This window comes from Pinus tabuliformis, chromosome 3_2 (assembly GCF_031772625.1).
Source record: "Pinus tabuliformis cultivar Carrire ecotype Pingquan chromosome 3_2, CPIR1, whole genome shotgun sequence".
Lineage (NCBI taxonomy): Eukaryota > Viridiplantae > Streptophyta > Pinopsida > Pinales > Pinaceae > Pinus > Pinus tabuliformis.
Window position 1 is genome coordinate 289,307,658 of NC_142302.1, and position 23,846 is coordinate 289,331,503.

General features: G+C 41.6%; 1 protein-coding gene across 1 annotated transcript in view; it reads left to right on the plus strand.

Annotated features, from left to right (window-relative positions):
* The window catches only part of LOC149180742 (immune-associated nucleotide-binding protein 9-like), a 309,969-nt gene that overhangs the window by 279,516 nt on the left and 6,607 nt on the right, over positions 1–23,846 (plus strand). The window contains exons 3-4 of the mRNA XM_089416261.1: positions 191–355; positions 439–558. Of these exons, the coding sequence (XP_089272387.1) occupies positions 191–355; positions 439–558 (285 nt within the window). The remainder of the gene's footprint in view (positions 1–190; positions 356–438; positions 559–23,846) is intronic.

Here is a 23,846-nt window from a genome sequence, read left to right on the forward strand (position 1 = left end):
TAACGTGCTATTTTGCCTATTAATTTTAGGCCACTGCAACTGTCCTTCATCATGTCATATGGGCTTAAAAAAAAATACAACTATTATGGAATCGAGCCTTTGTTATATGCTTTCTTTTTACCGAACCAATATATTTATCAACCATTAAAATGACCTGTTTATATATATAAACCTATGCTGATGACTGCAGGAGATTCTAAGGAAGTGCAATGGTAGGAAGGTCCTTTTCGATAATAAAACCACATCAGAAACAGTGAAAGAAAAGCAAAAAACTGAATTGTTGAAGCATATAGACATTATAATTGCTCAAAATGGAGGCCATCCCTATTCTAATGAGTTGTTCCACGAAGCTCAGGTATGTGTGCACTTTTCAGAAGTCAAATATAGTGGAAATGAGTATATAGAGATCTCTTTGTTAATTCTGGTTTATATTTGCAGGAATGGTCAAGTAAGCACAAGGATGTCGACTCTGGTCGATATTCGAACGAACAAGTACAGATTTATATGGAAAATATTCAAAAAGCACAAGAGGAACAGCTTAAGGAATCGCAGGAAATGGTAATCGTTCTATTCGTAGCCTCGAAATGGTCTGATTCATTTTATAATTTGTGGAAAATTTTCCCATGAATTGGATATTGTAATGCTATGCAGTATTCACTATATGTGCTATAAAAATGTTTTACATGGACATCAATGAAACGGGACACGCTCGCCCATGAGCCCTGCGTGCATGCTTGTGGATATATACATATGTATGCATGATTTCATTATGGATGTCTAGTGATATAATGTAACTTTCATAATTTATTCTTATCTTTCATTTTTATCTTGAGATTTAAGTGGAGTCGAACTTTTATTTCAGAGGCTGATTCTATTAACAAAATAAAACTAGTATATGTGAAGGATCTTTAGGATCTTCATATAATGCAGAAATTGGTCCAGTATATAAGGATAGCCATTTATGACCAGCTTAATAACCAGCTATTTGCTTAAACAAACAGACATTCATATCTCCATCTTCTAATATAAAGTTTCTGAAAATGTCTATCACTAAACTTTCATAAGAGAAAAATATATGCTGACTGGAATAAAACCGGAAATACCATAATAAGGCAGAAAGGAAAGTTGTTGTGTGCAAAAAGTGTCACGGTAGGCTGAGCAGACCCTCATCCCGTGTAGTCTTGTCCACCATGAGTCTGAAGTTCATGTATCCATAGGGCTCTCGAATGCCATCCATTCACAATTTTTCCCCTGTTAGCTTCTTTGTATATATGAGTGATAGTGTATGCAGTAAGCCATCCCAAGATGTGCTTTATCTTCTTCATCCAATCCGATAATAAGGAATGGACGGTGTGCTTTATCCAATCGAATAATAAGGATGTGCTTTATCCAATCGAATAATAAGGATGGAACAAATTGTGATTGTTCCCTGATTCCATCAATGAGAAATTTGAAATCCCCATAGATATGTAGGCAGTTTAGTTTCTTTTGCTGTGTAAACCAGAGTAATCCCCCTGCGTGCATGCTTGTGGATATATATATATGTACGTATGATTTCATTATGGATGTCTAGTTATATAATGTAACTTTCGTAATTTATTCTTATCCTTCATTTTTATCTTAAAATTTAAGTGGAGTCGAACTTTTATTTCAGAGGCTTCTATTAACAAAATAAAACCAGTATATGTGAAGGATCTTCATATATATGCAGAAATTGGTCGAGTATATAAGGATAGCCATTTATGCCAAGCCTAATAACCAGCTATTTGCTTAAAGAAGCAGACATTCATATCTCCATCTTCTACTATAAAGTTTCTGAAAATGTCTATCACTAAACTTTCATAAGACAAAAATATATGCTGACTGGAATAAAACCGGAAATACCACAATAAAGCAGAAAGGAAAGTTGTTGTGTGCAAAAAGTTTCACGGTAGGCTGAGAAGACCCTCATCCCGTGTAGTCTTGTTCACCATGGGTCTGAAGTTCATGTATCCATAGGACTTTCGAATGCCATCTATTGACAATTTTCCCGCCTCTCTGTTAGCTTCTTTGTATATATTAGTGATAGTGTATGCAATGAGCGATCTCAAGATGTGTTTTATTCTTTTTAGTTAACCACATAATAAGGGTGGATCAAACTCCGATTGTCTCGTGAATTCCATCAATGAGAGATTTGGATTCCATCAATGAGAGATTTGGAATCCCCTTAAATATATAGGCAGTTTAGTTTGATTAGGAATCCCATAGATATTGTTAACACCCAGGTTGTTCCCTTTGACTCTAAGGGAATACGGCCGGGTAACCACTAACCAATTTTTGGACTAAAGCTTCTAGCCAGGCTGTAATGAGAGAGGGCTCTCTCTTTATGATTTGTCTCTGTTCTGATAGTATGTTAGGCTAGCTATGATGTTCAAGAGTTGTTTTTGTATTTGGTTGGAAAATGTTTCAGTCAAGGTGTGTATGCTATCACTAGAATGTCTTATGTCATTGGGCAATGGAGTCAGGGGTCCTTTAGCTATTTTGAGGTGCTGTGTGATACTGTAGTGATGCTGCAGAGCCAGATTAGTGTCTGAGAAAAAACGTTTATAATAGTGATTGGGTGGGGTGTATCCAGTTTAGGCAAGGCAATTAAGAATCTTACAGTAAACTGCTAAAGAAAGACAGCGAGAATATTAATCTAGAAGCACTGAAGAATTTCTAGTTAACATCCACATATAGCATTAACAGACACATGACCAGTTAACAATTCATGTACATCGTTAATCTTGAAGACAAACATTTACAGCAGTAAAAATTGAGCACAAGGTGTAATAAAACAAATCATGTACTAGTCTTTTTCTTCACTGCTAGCTTAATACAATATGAGTGTGGTTTGATAAACATAAGGAAACAATAAACACAATAAACAGAGATTTGAGGAAAACTTGTTATTTCATCAGACAGCACAGGAATTCTGCATCAGCACATGTAGCATCATCCAGACATCAAATATTTCAGGAAATCACTGAGCTCATCCAGCCCTTTGTATTAGATAATTCTGAAAGTGTACAATACATTTGTCTCATAGAGAAAGTTTCCAACCCTTTATGAGTTACTCAGGGGAGTATATATAAAAAATTTACATCAAAAATATCAGCGAATGAGTTAATATTTCATTTATGATATGCTAATATCTGGAATGCAGTAGCTGAAGGAGTGAATGCTGCAGTAATTCCTTAATGCCTCAGCTGTCAAAATAGTCAGAAGATATTTGGACTTTATGGCTGTTAGAGTCGGCTGGAGATGTGCTGTCTGAAACTTGGATAGCTGTCATTGTCTATGTGATGAGTCACTTTTTTAGCTGCTTTAACTGCTGACATTTGTCATGTTATTTGTCTTGTAGTGACCTGGAGCTGGCAGTGGCCGAATGACTGAAGCTACCGTGGCAAAATCTGAAGCATAAATTACCACCAATCCTCAAGCATTTGATGTCTGCGCATCTTTATCAATGTTTCCTCGGCCTCTCTATGTCTATAAAGATTGGGAGGGGTTTCAAACAGGTGATTCACTTCATTCTCAATGAAGAACAGGCCTTCAAGTTTGTCATATAAGCTCTGCCCTGTGGGAGGCCCTGCTTGTTCAGATGAACTCCCAGATGCAATAATCTGATTTTCAATAGTGGTTGCCATTCTGTTGGCCATTTGATCTGGAGAGATCAGTTTTCCTGCACCACTTAGTAAGCTGGGCAGGCCTTTTGCTTGCAGCACTCCCATTTTAACTTTGTATTCCTCCACATCTGCTTGCATCTCATAGTACTTCCTCTCCACTGTTTGTATATAGTTCCTGAGAGTTAGTACCTTCTTGGCAAAGAGGACAGCCTCTGTTCTGTTGGGAATGCCTATAGCTGCCAATTCCTCCCTTTCTTGCCTGTTCAGGAAGTCTATCATTCTGTTTGCCTGCTCTGCTCTGTTCCCTAGCACTGTCTTGGCCTTCTGAATTTCTGCTTGAGCTTGACCCATTAAATCCATCTGCTCATGCATTATTTTTATTGACCTCCAGATTCAGCTCTTTCTCTAAGGCCTTTATCTTTTCTTTTTGGGCCTTTATTTCTCTGCCCTGTTCTGCTACAGTCACTTTGGACTTGTCATACTTGGCATCCAGTTCTGCCAACTTCTCCTTGGCCTTCTTTATTTCATCTGCCTGGAGCTCCATTGCTTTGACGGCCTTGGTCAATTCCTCTACACTTGGGCTGGCACCTGGAGCTGCTGCTGTTGTTGAAGTAGTTGGAGGAGCTAGGGAGGTGGATTCTGCCTGTTTATCTTGTAATGCTCCTTCCAGCTCTCTCTCCAAATCCCTGATCCTCTGGTCTTGCTGCATTAGGAGGTCTAATTGGTCATCGACCTGTTTTTGCTTTTGAAGCTCTGCGGTTTGAGGGTGCTCTGTGGGCTGCAGCTTCAACCTTTTCTTTAATGCATTCAGGTCATCATCTTTCTTCTTCATAAGGGCCTTCACACCCTTTGGATCACTAGGATCATGTCCAAGATCAATGATGATGTCCTCAAGAGATTTTATTCTATTGTCTTTGGCCAAGGAGGACATTCTCTCAAAATCCAACTGTGTGTTGGTATTCTTTAGGGATTCTTTCAGCTCATGGGCCATAGTTGCCCTCTCCACCAAGGTTGCATAAACCATTTCTCCAGCTTGCTTGTGGAGTTCTATTTGGTCCATGGGATGGATGTCTTTGGCCAAGACCTCCACCCTTGTTTTCACAAAATCTGCAGCTGATGTAGGCTGCGGTTTTGTAGGCTTGAAGTGACTGAAGATTATCTTTTCCTCTTTTATGTCATACACAGACATTAGCCTTTCTTGCTGGGCTGGTGTTGCATCTATAAATTGCTTGTAGACCTCAGCCCTCAGCAGATCATTCTGAGCCTTTATTTGTTTGAAAGAAGCCTTAGTGCTCTTGGGCTTCTTGCTCTGTTGGGAAGAAGAGGACACCTCCAAACCAAGCTGTAAACCTTGCTCCTGCTGAAAGGAGCTTGTACCTGTGTGCTGACTGCCCTCCCTGTCTTTTCTTCCACTGTCCAAGACATCTTCAGTAATGTCTTCTACCTCTGGGGAGTCTGCTCTTTGCCTTTTGGCTTCTGGCTGGTGGGAGGATCCACTGAGAGGAGTGGACTCTTCTCTATCTCTTTTTGTCCCCCTTTCCTCATGTGCTGGGGTCTGTAAAATTGTGGCAGTTACTGGCTCAGTTTGTGGGGGTGGAATTTGCAGTGTTGGAGCTGCTGGTAGCTCAGTTTGTGGAAGGGCAGTTTGCCCTTGCTGCTGTTCTTGTTGCTGCTCTTGCTGCTGTTCACCTGAAGGGGCAGACTTTTCTTTCATTGTTTGTTCTTCTGCACCCATTATCCCTTCGCCTTTATCTAACACTGGTGCTGCTGTGGAAGATGCCTTTATTACTGGTGCAGTCCTTGAGGCTGAGGTCCCTTCTCCCACTGAATAAGGCGGTCTGAAAGGTACCTGCTGCACATAGTCTAGGTCAATAGTTTTTTCAAGCTCCTTCACATTCTTTAGCATTGTCTCTTCCTCAGTTAGATTTTCAACTAGAGTATCCATCTGCCATTCTTGCAGGTTGGCATATTTTTCAATGTGTGGGTACTGGCAATGCTTAATGCCTATAAGCCTATACTTGTTTCTCCTAGCAGTGATGAAACCTTCAGGGTCATAATGGACCCACCGAAAACTATAGGACAGCTTGTATTTATCCTTAAGGATTAGGTCTGCATCTTCCCACCCTTCTTTCTTGTTCATGATGAAGGGGCCCAACTGGTGTTTGAACTTGAGGTGGGCCTTCTTTTTGGCGCTGTGGAAATGGGTGAGGTCGGACTGAATCAACTGCCTGTAATACTCCAAGGCAAATAACCTCATAGGTACATATTTTGGGAGCCTGTATGGACAGAGCTCACAGCCATAGATTCTAATGACAGTATGGTTCTCATATAGGTACCAGTCACCTATTTTATATTTTTTGGAAAGCTGCAGAGCTTTCTTTATCTCATTTGATATTCTGGGAGGAGGGGACCTCATCAACAGGCAAGAGACTGGGTATACAAATTGGTCAACAAATTCACAGTAGGTGTAGGGTGAATTTGTGACTTTGTGATAGACAGAGGTCCAGAAGATGACATATCTTCTTTCCCCTCTGTGATCCAGCTTTTTGATGTAGCATGGGAAGGCTTCAGAATGATAGTACATGAACAGGTGGTAAATATAGGCCGAGTACTTGAAGACCCCCTGTCTGTCCACTCTGCTCAACTGATCATGAATCTTGTTAGCTATGAACTTAGCAAAGTTATATTTGCGGGCAGGGGGTTGGCGTGGGCTGTAAGCAGATAGCAATACCAGCATTGTTTTATCCACATGCTCACTGTTTTTGTATCCCAACACATAGGCAATCATGTCCAGTAAAAGCCTGCCTACATCATTGAAATGGACATCCAGGTAGGGAGGTGGCCCTGTAGGCTGGCACTCAGGTCTCATGAATGTCCTGGTGACCTTTTGAATCTCCTCACTGGTCATCTTGGCACCAGTGTCCAGCAAATAGTTCATGGAAAATGGGATTAGCAACTCTGTCTGATCAAAATGTAACGTTTTGTTGATGGACTCAGCATTAATGTAGAAAAGGATCCTCCAAGATGGAGTGCTAATAGCTCTGTGCTGCACATCATAGTTTTCAGCACATATGTGAATGATTTCAGGGAAGACATTTACAGCTGGGAGACAATAGTATGGTAGGTTTGACTCCCATATCCCATGTGTACCATGACCATCCTTATAGTCCTCTCTTAATTGACAGAAGGTCTGCAAGAAGTCCCTGTTACCCTCAAAGTCTTCAATAAGATAGTCCTTGTCAGCAAATGCCAAGGCCTCCAGCTCTTTATTTGGTGGATTTAATGGAGCTACACTGAGGGATGAGGATGCAGAAGCAGCCATTGTAAAACTTGATTTTGAAATAAGGTGATGGCAATGGTTTGCAAAGTTCTTTAAGAGCTTAAGTAATAGGCCAACTGTAGACAAAGTCTGAAGTGTTTTTCTCAGTGGAAAATGCAAGCTGGTTTCTGCAGTTTGTTGCAAATTCACAGGGATGTGAATTGCTAAGGGTAAGTTGCAGAGGGTATGAGGTTTCCTTTGGTAGAAATTGCAGCTGGCCTGTACTCGGCAAAAGGGAACAATGCCGAGCACCTCGAGGACAATTTTATGGTTCTGGCCCGCGGAACGACTGTTTTAATGTCAATTTTTAGTTCTGGGGGCAATGCAAGTTACTTTAGCTGACTCTTAGTTAGCAGACAGAGCTAGACTGTGGATTTTGACCAGTCTTCAATGGTGAATTTACAGAGAAATGGAATGCATGGGCAAAATGGGGAAATCTTGGTGAAATACCTGGAAAAACTAGCTTGGAAGCCTGCGGGCCGGGCCGTGGAGGCTTAATGCAGCTGAATTCTTGACTTGAAGCGGTCTCAATCTTGGATTTGATGGTTGGAAACAGATTTCGCGGCAAGCTGGTTCGCAACGGCTACGTCGTTTGTGCGTGAAAATGACCGCAAACGGCTAATTTGGTCGTTTATAACGACAAATTTGGAAAAAACATGCTATTGGCGCTTTTCCGCCGATGACGTCAGCATGACGTCATGGTGGGCCCGAGTACGGAGGTGACGTGGCTGCTGAGGTGTAGGCCAGGGTGGCAGGACACGGTGGCGGGTAGATGCGGTGGAAGGGCTACGTGGAGGGCCACGGGACGCGGGGGCGGGCGGAAGCGACATGACGTCAGGCTGACGTGAGGGTGACGTGCGCCGGATGGGTGGTAATGGGGAGGTGGTAAGCGGGTTCCCCGCACCACCTTTCGGCCAAAGGCGGTATCGGGGAGGGGGCTCCGAACAACCCCACCGCCTGCCACGCGTCCCTGTACGGGGCGGAAAACCATTTTCCCCGGACGCTAAAGGTCAGCAGATCCGGGCCCAAGAATACCTGCCCATCGTTAGATCATGGGTGGCGGAAGATCGACGGCTGGCGGGCCCTCCGATGGATCGTGCAAGTTGGGGGGACCCGCTGGCCTATTAAAATATTCACTTTAATATTTTTAGGCGGAAAACTTTAGAGTTAAGGGTTTTTGCGAGTTTTTTCGGGGTAAGGGTCAATCTGAAAGGGGAAAAGTGGTTAAAAGGTGGTTTTGAGCAGAGAAAAAGGGTTCTTGTGAAATTTACAGGGTAGAGGTGAGGTAATGGCTTAGGGGGAGGCTGTCACTCCAACCTGAGGTCAGAGCAATCCCATGACAGGGTTGACCATAGTCCATGGTGGACTAATGTCTCCCTTGACAACTTATTTGGCTATAGTGCTAAAGGGAGGATATGTATATAATGCTGGGATTTATACACCATAGTGTTATTATAGTAGGGAAAGGGGACCATAGGGGACTTAGATAATAGAGTTAGGGGTTAATATGGATAGAAGAGGTGAATGAGGAGTGAAATGACCAGGTTTATTTGAAAACCACTTAGCTGTAGGAGTAGATCAAAATGAAAAGATTTTTAGACAAGAAATGTGGCTTTTAAGGGACTAAGAACCCCCATAAAACCATGAATTCTTCCATGAATCTCAACTGATGATGGGATGTTAGTTATGAATGGGAAGAGGGGAAGAAGGGGGGGTTAGACATGCTTCTTTGCTTTGCTGCCACCTGATAGAGAAGAAGGACTTCTCAATCCATTGACTTTGCTTTGTGAAATAGGCTAGCACACCTTCAATTTGTAAGGAATGACACTTCTGCAACCCCATCTGCCTACCCATCTTCTTGCCTAGCATTTTTTATTTCTTCTTGGAGGGTGCACTTAGGCTTGCAGACCCTTACTTGCCTTTTCTTTTCTTTGGCCTTTTTCTTTTGATTGTCTATCTACTTCTACCCTTATTTCTTCCAAGGTCCCAGATTAAGCTGTTGGGAGCCTTTCTTCTCTACCTAAACTACTTGTCTGCCAAGATTAAACAGTTTGGATAGACTTCTTTCTCTATTCTACAACTGGAAATTTAAAACATGGCATGATCCAGATTAGGCTGTTGGACCATCCATCAAAATTGAGTCCACATCAAGCTATATAAGCACAAATTGTATTCTCTTGGAAATATGTGATCTTTGCATCATCAAAGCAGAGCATATTTGGACCTTTTCATTGCCAATCATGAAATATGAAACCTATTGGTATAGGTAGCTAACAGTGGCTCCACATGGGGATGGTTTTTCATTTGAAAGACCAAGAACAGCAGGTCAGATTGCCTTGGCCCTTGCCTGCTTTTATCAAAATTTTGCAGTTTGCCGCTTTGAAATGCCAAAATTGTGTACTTTCCTTCTTAGTAGACTTCTTGATCCTATTTACCTTTTGCTGGTAGTTAAGAAAACTTTGAGAAATTGCATTTTTACATCTTGACAGAAAATAATATATACATCTGGATATGTACAAGGGAAAACTCAGGATGCACCTATGGGTGGTAGTCAAAATAGTGCTTCAGCATCCTGCCATTCACAGGACCTTCATCCGAATCAGTTTCATTAAGACTTTTAAGGAAATAAGTGTTGTTTCCTTGTACTGCTTGGACAGCAAATGGTCCTCTCCAAAGGGAGTCAAATTTTCCATGTTTTCCCTTATCCTCTCTTCTTGAATCCCACTTGAGGACTTTGTCACCAATGTTGAAATCTTCTGCCTTAGTTCTTCTGTCAAAGGCCTTCTTTAATTTTTCTTGTAGAACTTGAACTCTGCTGAAAACTTGGTCTCTAGTTTGCTGTAAACATATGATTTGATTGATTCTTATTTGCATATTATTTGGTTCAGCTTGGCTTTCTTGAAGAAGTTTCATAACAGGCACTCCTAGTGATGAGGGAAATTTGGCTTCCAATCCATAAACCAACTCATATGGGCTGGTCCCAATTGATCTTTTGGTTGTTAGTCTATCTGCCCATAAGGCATTGACCAGCTTCTTATGCCAATTCTTCTTGTTTTCTTCCAGCACCTTCTTTATGATGTTTACTAGGCTTTTGTTTGATGATTCAGGCAGGCCATTACCTTGGGGATAGTATGCAGTGGAATGGCCCAAAGTAATATGAAATTTGTGGCAGAAATTCACCATCTTTTTAGATCTGAAAGCAGCAGCATTGTCTGTTATTATTTTGTCAGGGCAGCCAAATCTAGCCAATATGTTGTTCTCCAAAAACTGAATGATTGTTGAATCATTTGCTTGTCTGCATGGAACAGCTTCAATCCACTTAGTGAAGTAATCTGTGGCTGTTAAGATCCATCTATGTTGGCCTGAAGATGAGGGATGAATTTCCCCAATGAAATCCAAGCCCCATTGTTGAAAAGGTCTCTCTGTTGCAATAGGCCTTAAGGGAAGTGGCAGTAACTGTCTCTTGCCCTCAAACACTTGACGTTTATGACATGAGGTGGTGAATTTCTTGACATCAGAGAACATGGTGGGCCAGTAGTAACCAGCCCTCAGTATTTTATCCACAGTGGACTTCCAGTACAAGTGTCCACCACAGTCACCTGCATGAAATTCTTTTATGATATTGTCAGTTTCATTCTCAATTAGGCAGTTTAGCAATATCCCTTCATGGTTTTTCCAAAATAAATTTCCATCCATAACACAGAATTTAAAAGCTTTCATTTTTAAGAACCTACATTTAGTTTTGGACAATCCTGGGGGAGCACACAGGTTTTGCAATACATAACATATATCAGAGTACCAAAGGGATTGTTCAAAGGCTACATTGATCTTTGGAGTCGCCAGCTCCGGTTCACTGTCCAGCTGATTTATGTCTAAGGCTTGGAAATTTGCTTCTGTCATTAGTTTGGCCAAACCTTGCCCTTTTATTAGTTTTGTAGGTTTTATCTCAATATCAAATTCCAAAATGTTGGCAATCCACTTTCCTCTTCTGCCCTCTAAATTTTCTTGGGTGAGAATGTCTTTGACAATAGGACTTGGTACGTAAGCTATAACATGTGAATAGAGGATGTAAATCCTAAAGTCTTTAATGGCTTTGACCAAAGCATAAGCTTGCTTTTCCATGATTTGATATTTTAAAGGTGCATCTCTAAGAGCTCTGCTAAAGAAAGCAATTGGCTTCTCATTTCCTTGGTCATGTTTCTGTAACAAAACAGCAGCAATAGTATGCTGGGAGGCAAAAGAGAAAATGATAAATTCTCTGTCAAATTGAGGATTGGTCAAGACTGGGGTTTGGGTAAGGGCCAGCTTTATACCTTCAAAGGCTTGATTGGTTTCAACAGTCCATTTTACTTTTGAATCCTTCTTTAGCATGTTATTTAGCAATCTGATCAATTCTGCTAAGTTGGGGATAAACCTTCTCAAGAAATTGATTTTTCCCAAGAATCCTTGCAATTCTTTGATATTTCTTGGGTGGGGCATTTGCAAGATAGCTTGTATCCTATCGGGATCAATTCTTATGCCATCCTTTGAAATGATATGCCCTAGTAGCTTACCTTCCTCTAAACCAAATAAGGATTTCTTGGGATTCAAGGAAATTCCATATTTCCTACATGTTAAGAAAATCTGCCTTAAGTGTTTTAGATGTTCTTGATCTGATTTTGAGAAAGGTGTAAGGTCATCTAAGTAAATGACAAGGAAGTCATGAATCTCTTTGGCAAAAGCAATATCCATTGCTCTTTGAAAAGTGGCCCCTGCATTTTTCAATCCAAAAGGCATTTTTACATATTTGAAAGTTCCCCATGGGGTTGTGAATGCAGTTTTGTCTTGATCATCAGGGTGTACTAAGATTTGATTAAATCCTGAGAATCCATCAAGTAATGAGATCCTTGAGGCCCCTACCACTCTTTGGAGAATGTGATCCATCTTGGGTAAGGGATAGTTGTCTTTGAGGGATACTTGGTTCAGATTTCTTAGATCCACACACAGCCTTATTTCACCAGTTTTCTTTCTTGTAGGGACTAAGTTTGAAATCCACTCAGAGAATCTGATTGGTGCTATGATGCCTGCCTTGAACATTTTCTGTACCTCTTGTTCCATTGCTGGGAGAAGCATAGGATTGATTCTCCTCAGTTTTTGTTTAAAGGGTTTTTTATCAGGCTTGAGAGGGATAGTATGCTGGATTACAGAGGTGTCATGGGACTTTAGGTCCTCATAACTCCATGCAAAAACATCCTGGAACTCTTTAAGGAGGTCAATGTATTTAGGCTTTTGATCAGGAGGTAGAGATGCAGACAATTTAATTATTTTGGGCTTGTCAATGGTACCAATGTTGCATTCTTCAATGGCTGCATTTAAGGGCTGCATTTTTGGTTTTCTGGGAATATCATTTGAATCAAAGATGTCCTCTAGTGGAGTTAGGCCCGTTGGCAGAAAATTGTCTTTCAGCTCTATGATTTCAGTTTCAGCATTGGCCACTTCTTCACAACTGATTGGTTGAATTTGCTGAATGTTTTCCTTGTTGAAGATAGTTGGATTCAGCATTTGTTTTGCTGTTCTAGGTGATATTGGGTGAATAACCTGTTTAAACTGTATTTGTGATTGACTTGCTTTTTCAGGTATTTGTGATTGACTTGCTCTTTCAAGTATTTGTGATTGACTTGCTCTTTCAAGTATTTGTGATTGACTTGCTCTGTCAGTGTCAATATTTAATCCTGCAAATTCTTGTTGCAGCGTTAAAAAATTGTTTATTTGCATATCATCCTCAAATACTTGCCAATCTTTAACATTGTTTGGAATGGAGGGTCTGTGTTTTATCTCAGCTGTGAAACAATTGTTAGGTTCCAATGGTAATTTGCAAGTACTAGCAAATGTGGCCAAACTATGAGCATGCAGATTGTGGGTTCTAGGAATTTTAGTGATTTGGAATTCAGAGAAAAAGTTTAGTACTTCAGCAACAGCAGACCTATAAGACCTTAGTCTTTTGTCATTTGTGACAAAATTTCCCTTCACTTGTTGGATAACTAAATCTGAATCACCCATGATTGAAACCCTGGCAGCTTGCAAGAACTTTACTAACTTGAGGCCTAGTAAAAGAGCTTCATATTCTGCCATATTATTTGTACATTTGAAGTTTAATCTATAGGCTCTGCCTTCTGCTTGACTGTTTTCTTTATTGTGTACCCAAACTCCAGCTCCTGCCCCTAATTTGTTGACTGAGCCATCAAATTCAAGGAACCATAGAATGTTTTGTTGTAGGGGAGAGTTAATGATCTTTTCATGAGCTGGAATTATTAGTTGTAGTTCTGGTTTTTCATCTGGTTTGTGTTCTAGGACAGTCTTATCATTTAATTGAATATCCTTGACTACTAGAGCAGCAGCAGTGTCTAGTGATTGATTGACTGTTGTTTCATGGGTAGCAGTTTGCTCATTGGTATCTTCCTCTTGTATGAGTGTCTTCGTTTCAACATCATTTTTTGAGAGAGTTGTACTGTCATTGAAGAGAATGTATGAGTCTATGTCTGAATGGACAGCATATATGGGAAAGTTTTGAGGCTTTTCTTCACTGCTGACCATGTATTTCATGAGTGTTTCTCTGTATAGTCTTTTTGGTTACCCAAAAATAGAGATGGTGGCATATGACATGTCTAACTGCAGGGAACCTTGGAGTTTAGCTCCCCATGATCTTGATAACAGCATCCCATACTTAGGTGGGATATCAGCAACTACAACATCCATTAGAATTGTTTTGTTTGGGTATTGAACCAGAGACACACATAAATCTTTTATGAGACCTAAACACTTGACTTGGCTGGAGTCAAAGGAAAACAGGTCCTTATATGGTCTCGTAATATCCAGGTTTAGTCTTTCCATGACTGATTTGGGCATCAGGTTGTGAGAGGCGCCTGAGTCAAACATTGCATTATGTAATATTTTGTCATGAATATGTAAGCTGACATAAAAAGGTAATATCCCTGTGACTACTATTTTTCCATCCACTTCTGGGCCAAACAATAATTCTGGGGTATCATCCAACACATTAACATCATCTTTGTTGCTAGTGAGTTGAAGGGACTTCTTGATCTGTTGTTTGTAGATGTCATGCTTGGCTAGTTCTGAGAGAGGAATTGCTATCTTTAGTTTGCCTATTTCAGTTTCTAGGTCAAAGGTTTTTTCGGATTGAGTCTTTGTGTTGTGGATGACAGTCTTTTCCTTGTTCACTAGGTCTTGTTCTTGATTGGTCTCTTGATTTTGAGCTTGAGACCTGTCCTTGTTACTTATCTGTTGGGGAATAATACTAGGATTGTGCTGCAAGGATGATGTAGCCACGGGCTGCTGTTTTGAAGAAGCTGGTTCGGTAATTTCTTCAATGGTTGCTTCTTTTGCAAGTGAATCTATTGGGTCATTTGGCTCTGTAACTATGGCTCTTTTGGGCTGCTGGTTGTCCTTTATGTTTTCAGGCTGATTAACATTCACGGTTCTGCTTCTTAGCTTGTACTGTTTATGGACTTCATAAACAGCAGTATCATAGCCTTGTTTAAAGTCAAAGGATTCACCTGATTTAGTTTGGAACAGTTTGATTTCATCATCCTCATGATCTTCTTGTGTTAATAAAACTTGACTTTCACCATCCAAACCCATTAAATTAATCTGAGAATCCTCATTGGGTTCACTTGATGTGGAAGTTTCAGCATAGTTTTCTTGAAAAGGGGGTCTTATGTCTTGGTCAGCACTGGCCTTGCCAACATTTGGGTTTTGAGTTCTCCTAAAATTTGGATTCCTAGGAGGGTTGTTTTGTGGAGCTTCCCATGATGATTTTCTCTCAATCGATTCCACTCTATCACCCAATCTTTTCATTCCATTGAGTATTGCATCCAGCTTTTGATCAAAAGCAGAGGGTTCCTCTTTGAAAACAATCCTCTTTTCCAACCTTGCTCTGTTTCTTTTGGCAATCAGGTTAGCTTCCACTGTGACAGCAACCCTTTGGGCCTCTGCAAGGGTTTGAGGGTCTCTTTCCTTTAACTGATAGGCCATGTCAGGGTCAAAACCATCAGGGAATTTGTACAAAGCTAAATCAGGAGGGGGTCTTAAATTTTGTGGGATTGCGTTATATACGTTGTTGAATCTTGCACAATACTCCAAAGCAGTCTCTTGGGGACCTCTTTTGATAGTGTCATATTCCCCAAGTATGTGCAGAGGATCTTTCTTTTTCTCCCATCTGTTAGTAAAGGCTTGATACAGCTCATCAGGAGTTGTGATGGAATTTGCATTCAGGGATCTAAACCAAGTCCTTACATCCCCAGTTAGGCTTTGAACAAACATCCTCATTCTCACACTGTCATCATCTATTTCATAGGTTTCAAAATGGTCTTGCATCCTTTTGGCATGCTGAACAGCTGTCAAAGGGCCATTGGAGTCAAAATATGAGATTTTGGTTTGGTAGTCCTGGGGTAGAGCTGCAGCATTAGCTGGTATTTGCAAGGGTGCATATCTGTTAGCCATATTCACAAGGTTTGGGGGATTTACAGGGGCTGCTGGGATAAAAGGAACGGTGTGTACCACAGGGGTAACAGGTGTGGCAGCACCTAGAGTGTTGGTCAAAGAGATATGTGCAGTGGGTGAAGATGTGCCAGGAGGGATTTGAGATGTAGATGGTGAACTTGGGGAAACAGGAGTAGACCGAAATAAAACCTTGATAGGAGTTGGGACTGGTTCAGGGTGAACTGTGTCAGGACTCAAATCACTAGGATTTTCCTGCCTTTGCTGTTTCCTGATTATTTTGGGAATTGTATTTGGATTTTCAAAAACTGTTGGTGGATTTGGGTCAGGGTTTGACCTAGTGTGTCTGGTTTCCCTTTTAGGAGCCAGTTTCTAAACTTATTTTTGCTATTTTGCAGGGTATTTCTGTGTCTACGGAGGCTAGACAAGATTTTGAACTTACTGTGTATTTTCCAAAGCTAGCAGTAAAGGGAATGAGCAGCTTTCAAGAGATAAACAGAAATTAGAAAATCTTGAGGAAGTCCCCAGCGGAGTCGCCATTTATGTTAACACCCAGGTTGTTCCCTTTGACTCTAAGGGAATACGGCCGGGGTAACCACTAACCAATCTTTGGATTACAGCTTCTAGCCAGGCTGTAATCAGAGAGGGCTCTCTCTTTATGATTTGTCTCTGTTCTGATAGTATGTTAGGCTAGCTATGATGTTCAAGAGTTGTTTTTGTATTTGGTTGGAAAATGTTTCAGTCAAGGTGTGTATGCTATCACTAGAATGTCATATGTCATTGGGCAATGGAGTCAGTGGTCCTTTAGCTATTTTGAGGTGCTGTGTGATACTGTAGTGATGCTGCAGAGCCAGATTAGTGTCTGAGAAAAAACGTTTATAATAGTGATTGGGTGGGGTGTATCCAGTTTAGGCAAGGCAATTAAGAATCTTACAGTAAACTGCTAAAGAAAGACAGCGAGAATATTAATCTAGAAGCACTGAAGAATTTCTAGTTAACATTCACATATAGCATTAACAGACACATGAGCAGTTAAGAATTCATGTACATCGTTAATCTTGAAGACAAACATTTACAGCAGTAAAAATTGAGCACAAGGTGTAATAAAACAAATCCTGTACTAGTCTTTTTCTTCACTGCTAGCTTAATACAATATGAGTATGGTTTGATAAACATAAGGAAACAATAAACACAATAAACAGAGATTTGAGGAAAACTTGTTATTTCATCAGACAGCACAGGAATTCTGCATCAGCACATGTAGCATCATCCAGACATCAAATATTTCAGGAAATCACTGAGCTCATCCAGCCCTTTGTATTAGATAATTTTGAAAGTGTACAATACATTTGTCTCATAGAGAAAATTTCCAACCCTTTATGAGTTACTCAGGGGAGTATATATACAAAATTTACATCAAAAATATCAGCGAATGACTTAATATTTCATTTATGATATGCTAATCTCTGGAATGCAGTAGCTGAAGGAGTGAATGTTGTAGTAATTCCTTAATGCCTCAGCTGTCAAAATAGTCAGAAGATATTTGGACTTTATGGCTGTTAGAGTCGGCTGGAGATGTGTTGTCTGAAACTTGGATAGCTGTCATTGTCTATGTGATGAGTCACTTTTTTAGCTGCTTTAACTGCTGACATTTGTCATGTTATTTGTCTTGTAGTGACCTGGAGCTGGCAGTGGTCGAATGACTGAAGCTACCGTGGCAAAATCTGAAGCATAAATTGCCACCAATCCTCCTTAGGCATTTGATGTCTGCGCATCTTTATCAATGTTTCCTCGGCCTCTGTATGTCTATAAAGATTGGGAGGGGTTTCAAACAGGTGATTCACTTCATTCTCAATGAAGAACAGGCCTTCAAGTTTGTCATATAAGCTCTGCCCTGTGGGAGGCCCTGCTTGTTCAGATGAACTGCCAGATGCAATAATCTGATTTTCAATAGTGGTTGCCATTCTGTTGGCCATTTGATCTGGAGAGATCAGTTTTCCTACCCCACTTAGTAAGCTGGGCAGGCCTTTTGCTTGCAGCACTCCCATTTTAACTTTGTATTCCTCCACATCTGCTTGCATCTCATAGTACTTCCTCTCCACTGTTTGTATATAGTTCCTGAGAGTTAGTACCTTCTTGGCAGAGAGGACAGCCTCTGTTCTATTGGGAATGCCTATAGCTGCCAATTCCTCCCTTTCTTGCCTGTTCAGGAAGTCTATCATTCTGTTTGCCTGCTCTGCTCTGTTCCCTAGCACTGTCTTGGCCTTCTGAATTTCTGCTTGAGCTTGACCCATTAAATCCATCTGCTCATGCATTATTTTTATTGACCTCCATTGTTGCTTGATGGATTGGCCAATTTTGGCCCATAGGATTCTCTTTATGTCGGCCATAACAGTCTCCAGATTCAGCTCTTTCTCTAAGGCCTTTATCTTTTCTTTTTGGGCCTTTATTTCTCTGCCCTGTCCTGCTACAGTCACTTTGGACTTGTCATACTTGGCATCCAGTTCTGCCAACTTCTCCTTGGCCTTCTTTATTTCATCTGCCTGGAGCTCCATTGCTTTGACGGCCTTGGTCAATTCCTCTACACTTGGGCTGGCACCTGGAGCTGCTGCTGTTGTTGAAGTAGTTGGAGGAGCTAGGGAGGTGGATTCTGCCTGTTTATCTTGTAATGCTCCTTCCAGCTCTCTCTCCAAATCCCTGATCCTCTGGTCTTGCTGCATTAGGAGGTCTAATTGGTCATCGACCTGTTTTTGCTTTTGAAGCTCTGCGGTTTGAGGGTGCTCTGTGGGCTGCAGCTTCAACCTTTTCTTTAATGCATTCAGGTCATCATCTTTCTTCTTCATAAGGGCCTTCACACCCTTTGGATCACTAGGATCATGTCCAAGATCAATGATGATGTCCTCAAGAGATTTTATTCTATTGTCTTTGGCCAAGGAGGACATTCTCTCAAAATCCAATTGTGTGTTGGTATTCTTTAGGGATTCTTTCAGCTCATGGGCCATAGTTGCCCTCTCCACCAAGGTTGCATAAACCATTTCTCCAGCTTGCTTGTGGAGTTCTATTTGGTCCATGGGATGGATGTCTTTGGCCAAGACCTCCACCCTTGTTTTCACAAAATCTGCAGCTGATGTAGGCTGCGGTTTTGTAGGCTTGAAGTGACTAAAGATTATCTTTTCCTCTTTTATGTCATACACAGACATTAGTCTTTCTTGCTGGGCTGGTGTTGCATCTATAAATTACTTGTAGACCTCAGCCCTCAGCAGATCATTCTGAGCCTTTATTTGTTTGAAAGAAGCCTTAGTGCTCTTGGGCTTCTTGCTCTGTTGGGAAGAAGAGGACACCTCCAAACCAAGCTGTAAACCTTGCTCCTGCTGAAAGGAGCTTGTACCTGTGTGATGACTGCCCTCCCTGTCTTTTCTTCCACTGTCCAAGACATCTTCAGTAATGTCTTCTACCTCTGGGGAGTCTGCTCTTTGCCTTTTGGCTTCTGGCTGGTGGGAGGATCCACTGAGAGGAGTGGACTCTTCTCTATCTCTTTTTGTCCCCCTTTCCTCATGTGCTGGGGTCTGTAAAATTGGGGCAGTTACTGGCTCAGTTTGTGGGGGTGGAATTTGCAGTGTTGGAGCTGCTGGTAGCTCAGTTTGTGGAAGGACAGTTTGCCCTTGCTGCTGTTCTTGTTGCTGCTCTTGCTGCTGTTCACCTGAAGGGGCAGACTTTTCTTTCATTGTTTGTTCTTCTGCACCCATTATCCCTTTGCCTTTATCTAACACTGGTGTTGCTGTGGAAGATGCCTTTATTACTGGTGCAGTCCTTGAGGCTGAGGTCCCTTCTCCCACTGAATAAGGCGGTCTGAAAGGTACCTGCTGCACATAGTCTAGGTCAATAGTTTTTTCAAGCTCCTTCACATTCTTTAGCATTGTCTCTTCCTCAGTTAGATTTTCAACTAGAGTATCCATCTGCCATTCTTGCAGGTTGGCATATTTTTCAATGTGTGGGTATTGGCAATGCTTAATGCCTATAAGCCTATACTTATTTCTCCTAGCAGTGATGAAACCTTCAGGGTCATAATGGACCCACCGAAAACTATAGGACAGCTTGTATTTATCCTTAAGGATTAGGTCTGCATCTTCCCACCCTTCTTTCTTGTTCATGATGAAGGGGCCCAACTGGTGTTTGAACTTGAGGTGGGCCTTCTTTTTGGCGCTGTGGAAATGGGTGAGGTCGGACTGAATCAACTGCCTGTAATACTCCAAGGAAAATAACCTCATAGGTACATATTTTGGGAGCCTGTATGGACAGAGCTCACAGCCATAGATCCTAATGACAGTATGGTTCTCATATAGGTACCAGTCACCTATTTTATATTTTTTGGAACGCTGCAGAGCTTTCTTTATCTCATTTGATATTCTGGGAGGAGGGGACCCCATCAACAGGCAAGAGACTGGGTATACAAATTGGTCAACAAATTCACAGTAGGTGTAGGGTGAATTTGTGACTTTGTGATAGACAGAGGTCCAGAAGATGACAGATCTTCTTTCCCCTCTGTGATCCAGCTTTTTGATGTAGCATGGGAATGCTTCAGAATGATAGTACATGAACAGGTGGTAAATATAGGCCGAGTACTTGAAGACCCCCTGTCTGTCCACTCTGCTCAACTGATCATGAATCTTGTTAGCTATGAACTTAGCAAAGTTATATTTGCGGGCAGGGGGTTGGCGTGGGCTGTAAGCAGATAGCAATACCAGCATTGTTTTATCCACATGCTCACTGTTTTTGTATCCCAACACATAGGCAATCATGTCCAGTAAAAGCCTGCCTACATCATTGAAATGGACATCCAGGTAGGGAGGTGGCCCTGTAGGCTGGCACTCAGGTCTCATGAATGTCCTGGTGACCTTTTGAATCTCCTCACTGGTCATCTTGGCACCAGTGTCCAGCAAATAGTTCATGGAAAATGGGATTAGAAACTCTGTCTGATCAAAATGTAACATTTTGTTGATGGACTCAGCATTAATGTAGAAAAGGATCCTCCAAGATGGAGTGCTAATAGCTTTGTGCTGCACATCATAGTTTTCAGCACATAGGTGAATGATTTCAGGGAAGACATTTACAGCTGGGAGATAATAGTATGGTAGGTTTGACTCCCATATCCCATGTGTACCATGACCATCCTTATAGTCCTCTCTTAATTGACAGAAGGTCTGCAAGAAGTCCCTGTTACCCTCAAAGTCTTCAATAAGATAGTCCTTGTCAGCAAATGCCAAAGCCTCCAGCTCTTTATTTGGTGGATTTAATGGAGCTACACTGAGGGATGAGGATGCAGAAGCAGCCATTGTAAAACTTGATTTTGAAATAAGGTGATGGCAATGGTTTGCAAAGTTCTTTAAAAGCTTAAGTAATAGGCCAACTGTAGACAAAGTCTGAAGTGTTTTTCTCAGTGGAAAATGCAAGCTGGTTTCTGCAGTTTGTTGCAAATTCACAGGGATGTGAAATGCTAAGGGTAAGTTGCAGAGGGTATGAGGTTTCCTTTGGTAGAAATTGCAGCTGGCCTGTACTCGGCAAAAGGGAACAATGCCGAGCACCTCGAGGACAATTTTATGGTTCTGGCCCGCGGAACGACTGTTTTAATGTCAATTTTTAGTTCTGGGGGCAATGCAAGTTACTTTAGCTGACTCTTAGTTAGCAGACAGAGCTAGACTGTGGATTTTGACCAGTCTTCAATGGTGAATTTACAGAGAAATGGAATGCATGGGCAAAATGGGGAAATCTTGGTGAAATACCTGGAAAAACTAGCTTGGAAGCCTGCGGGCCGGGCCGTGGAGGCTTAATGCAGCTGAATTCTTGACTTGAAGCGGTCTCAATCTTGGATTTGATGGCTGGAAACAGATTTCGCAGCAAGTTGGTTCGCAACGGCTACGTCGTTTGTGCGTGAAAATGACCGCAAACGGCTAATTTGGTCGTTTATAACGACAAATTTGGAAAAAATGTGCTATTGGCGCTTTTCCGCCGATGACGTCAGCATGACATCATGGTGGGCCCGAGTACGGAGGTGACGTGGCTGCTGAGGTGTAGGCCAAGGTGGCAGGACACGGTGGCGGGTAGATGCGGTGGAAGGGCTACGTGGAGGGCCACGGGACGCGGGGGCGGGCGGAATCGACATGACGTCAGGCTGACGTGAGGGTGACGTGCGCTGGATGGGTGGTAATGGGGAGGTGGTAAGCGGGTTCCCTGCACCACCTTTGGGCCAAAGGCGGTATCGGGGAGGGGGCTCCGAACAACCCCACCGCCTGCCACGCGTCCCTGTACAGGGCAGAAAACCATTTTCCCCGGACGCTAAAGGTCGGCAGATCCGGGCCCAAGAATACCCGCCCATCGTTAGATCATGGGTGGCGGAAGATCGACGGCTGGCGGGCCCTCCGATGGATCGTGCAAGTTGGGGGGACCCGCTGGCCTATTAAAATATTCACTTTAATATTTTTAGGCGGAAAACTTTAGAGTTAAGGGTTTTTGCGAGTTTTTTCGGGGTAAGGGTCAATCTGAAAGGGGAAAAGCAGTTAAAAGGTGGTTTTGAGCAGAGAAAAGGGGTTCTTGTGAAATTTACAGGGTAGAGGTGAGGTAATGGCTTAGGGGGAGGCTGTCACTCCAACCTGAGGTCAGAGCAATCCCATGACAGGGTTGACCATAGTCCATGGTGGACTAATGTCTCCCTTGACAACTTATTTGGCTATAGTGCTAAAGGGAGGATATGTATATAATGCTGGGATTTATACACCATAGTGTTATTATAGTAGGGAAAGGGGACCATAGGGGACTTAGATAATAGAGTTAGGGGTTAATATGGATAGAAGAGGTGAATGAGGAGTGAAATGACCAAGTTTATTTGAAAACCACTTAGCTGTAGGAGTAGATCAAAATGAAGAGATTTTTAGACAAGAAATGTGGCTTTTAAGGGACTAAGAACCCCCATAAAACCATGAATTCTTCCATGAATCTCAACTGATGATGGGATGTTAGTTATGAATGGGAAGAGGGGAAGAAGGGGGGGTTAGACATGCTTCTTTGCTTTGCTGCCACCTGATAGAGAAGAAGGACTTCTCAATCCATTGACTTTGCTTTGTGAAATAGGCTAGCACACCTTCAATTTGTAAGGAATGACACTTCTGCAACCCCATCTGCCTACCCATCTTCTTGCCTAGCATTTTTTATTTCTTCTTGGAGGGTGCACTTAGGCTTGCAGACCCTTACTTGCCTTTTCTTTTCTTTGGCCTTTTTCTTTTGATGGTCTATCTACTTCTACCCTTATTTCTTCCAAGGTCCCAGATTAAGCTGTTGGGAGCCTTTCTTCTCTACCTAAACTACTTGTCTGCCAAGATTAAACAGTTTGGACAGACTTCTTTCTCTATTCTACAACTGGAAATTTAAAACATGGCATGATCCAGATTAGGCTGTTGGACCATCCATCAAAATTGAGTCCACATCAAGCTATATAAGCACAAATTGTATTCTCTTGGAAATATGTGATCTTTGCATCATCAAAGCAGAGCATATTTGGACCTTTTCATTGCCAATCATGAAATATGAAACCTATTGGTATAGGTAGCTAACAGATATGTAGACAGTTTAGTTTCTTTCGCTCTATAAACCAGAGTAGTCCTCGTAATGCCATTGCCTCGGCTCTTGTGTTGGTGCCTGGGCATAAGTTCCAATATAGATAATATTACTCGCTTTTGTCTATTAGAAAATACTGCTTCACGTCCACATTCGCCCAGCTGTGCAGCTCCATCAAAAAATCCAGCTTGATGACTAATCAATGTAGGGCTCAATTTATGGGAAAGATCAGCAGTGTGAACAGTCTTGCGTTAATCCATGTAAATACCTTGCGAACAATCCAGCTGATGTTGTATTCCTTTCCTTCAAACAATTGGTGGTTTCACGCCCTCCAAATTTCCTAGATGATGTAGAGGGGAAGCTCCTTATATTTTTCTGTAACATTGTGCCATTTCTTTATGCAATCTTCAGTTAAAAATAATTAATATTATTTTTGTATTAATGGAGAAAATGGGAGAAAATGGTTACATTGTTGTAACGTTCTCCCTAGTTTAGGATTAGTTCCTATAGTTATGAGGTTTGGGTGCAACTTCCTAATTCTTAATATTGTATTTATTGATGTAATCTTTCATTGATTAGATATAGAGTGTACGAGAGTGATCTCTCTGTTTTGGTGAGTGTAGTCTCCAGGTGCAGGCCACACCTGAGCGCTACATCTCTTTCTTTTCAATTCTGTTCACATTTTATCTTGGTATCGGAGCTCAGATTGAGTGAGCCTGATCTTTTGTCACCTGTGAGGCTGAAGTGCCTGTAGTAGCTAGCTTGCCTGTGTGGCA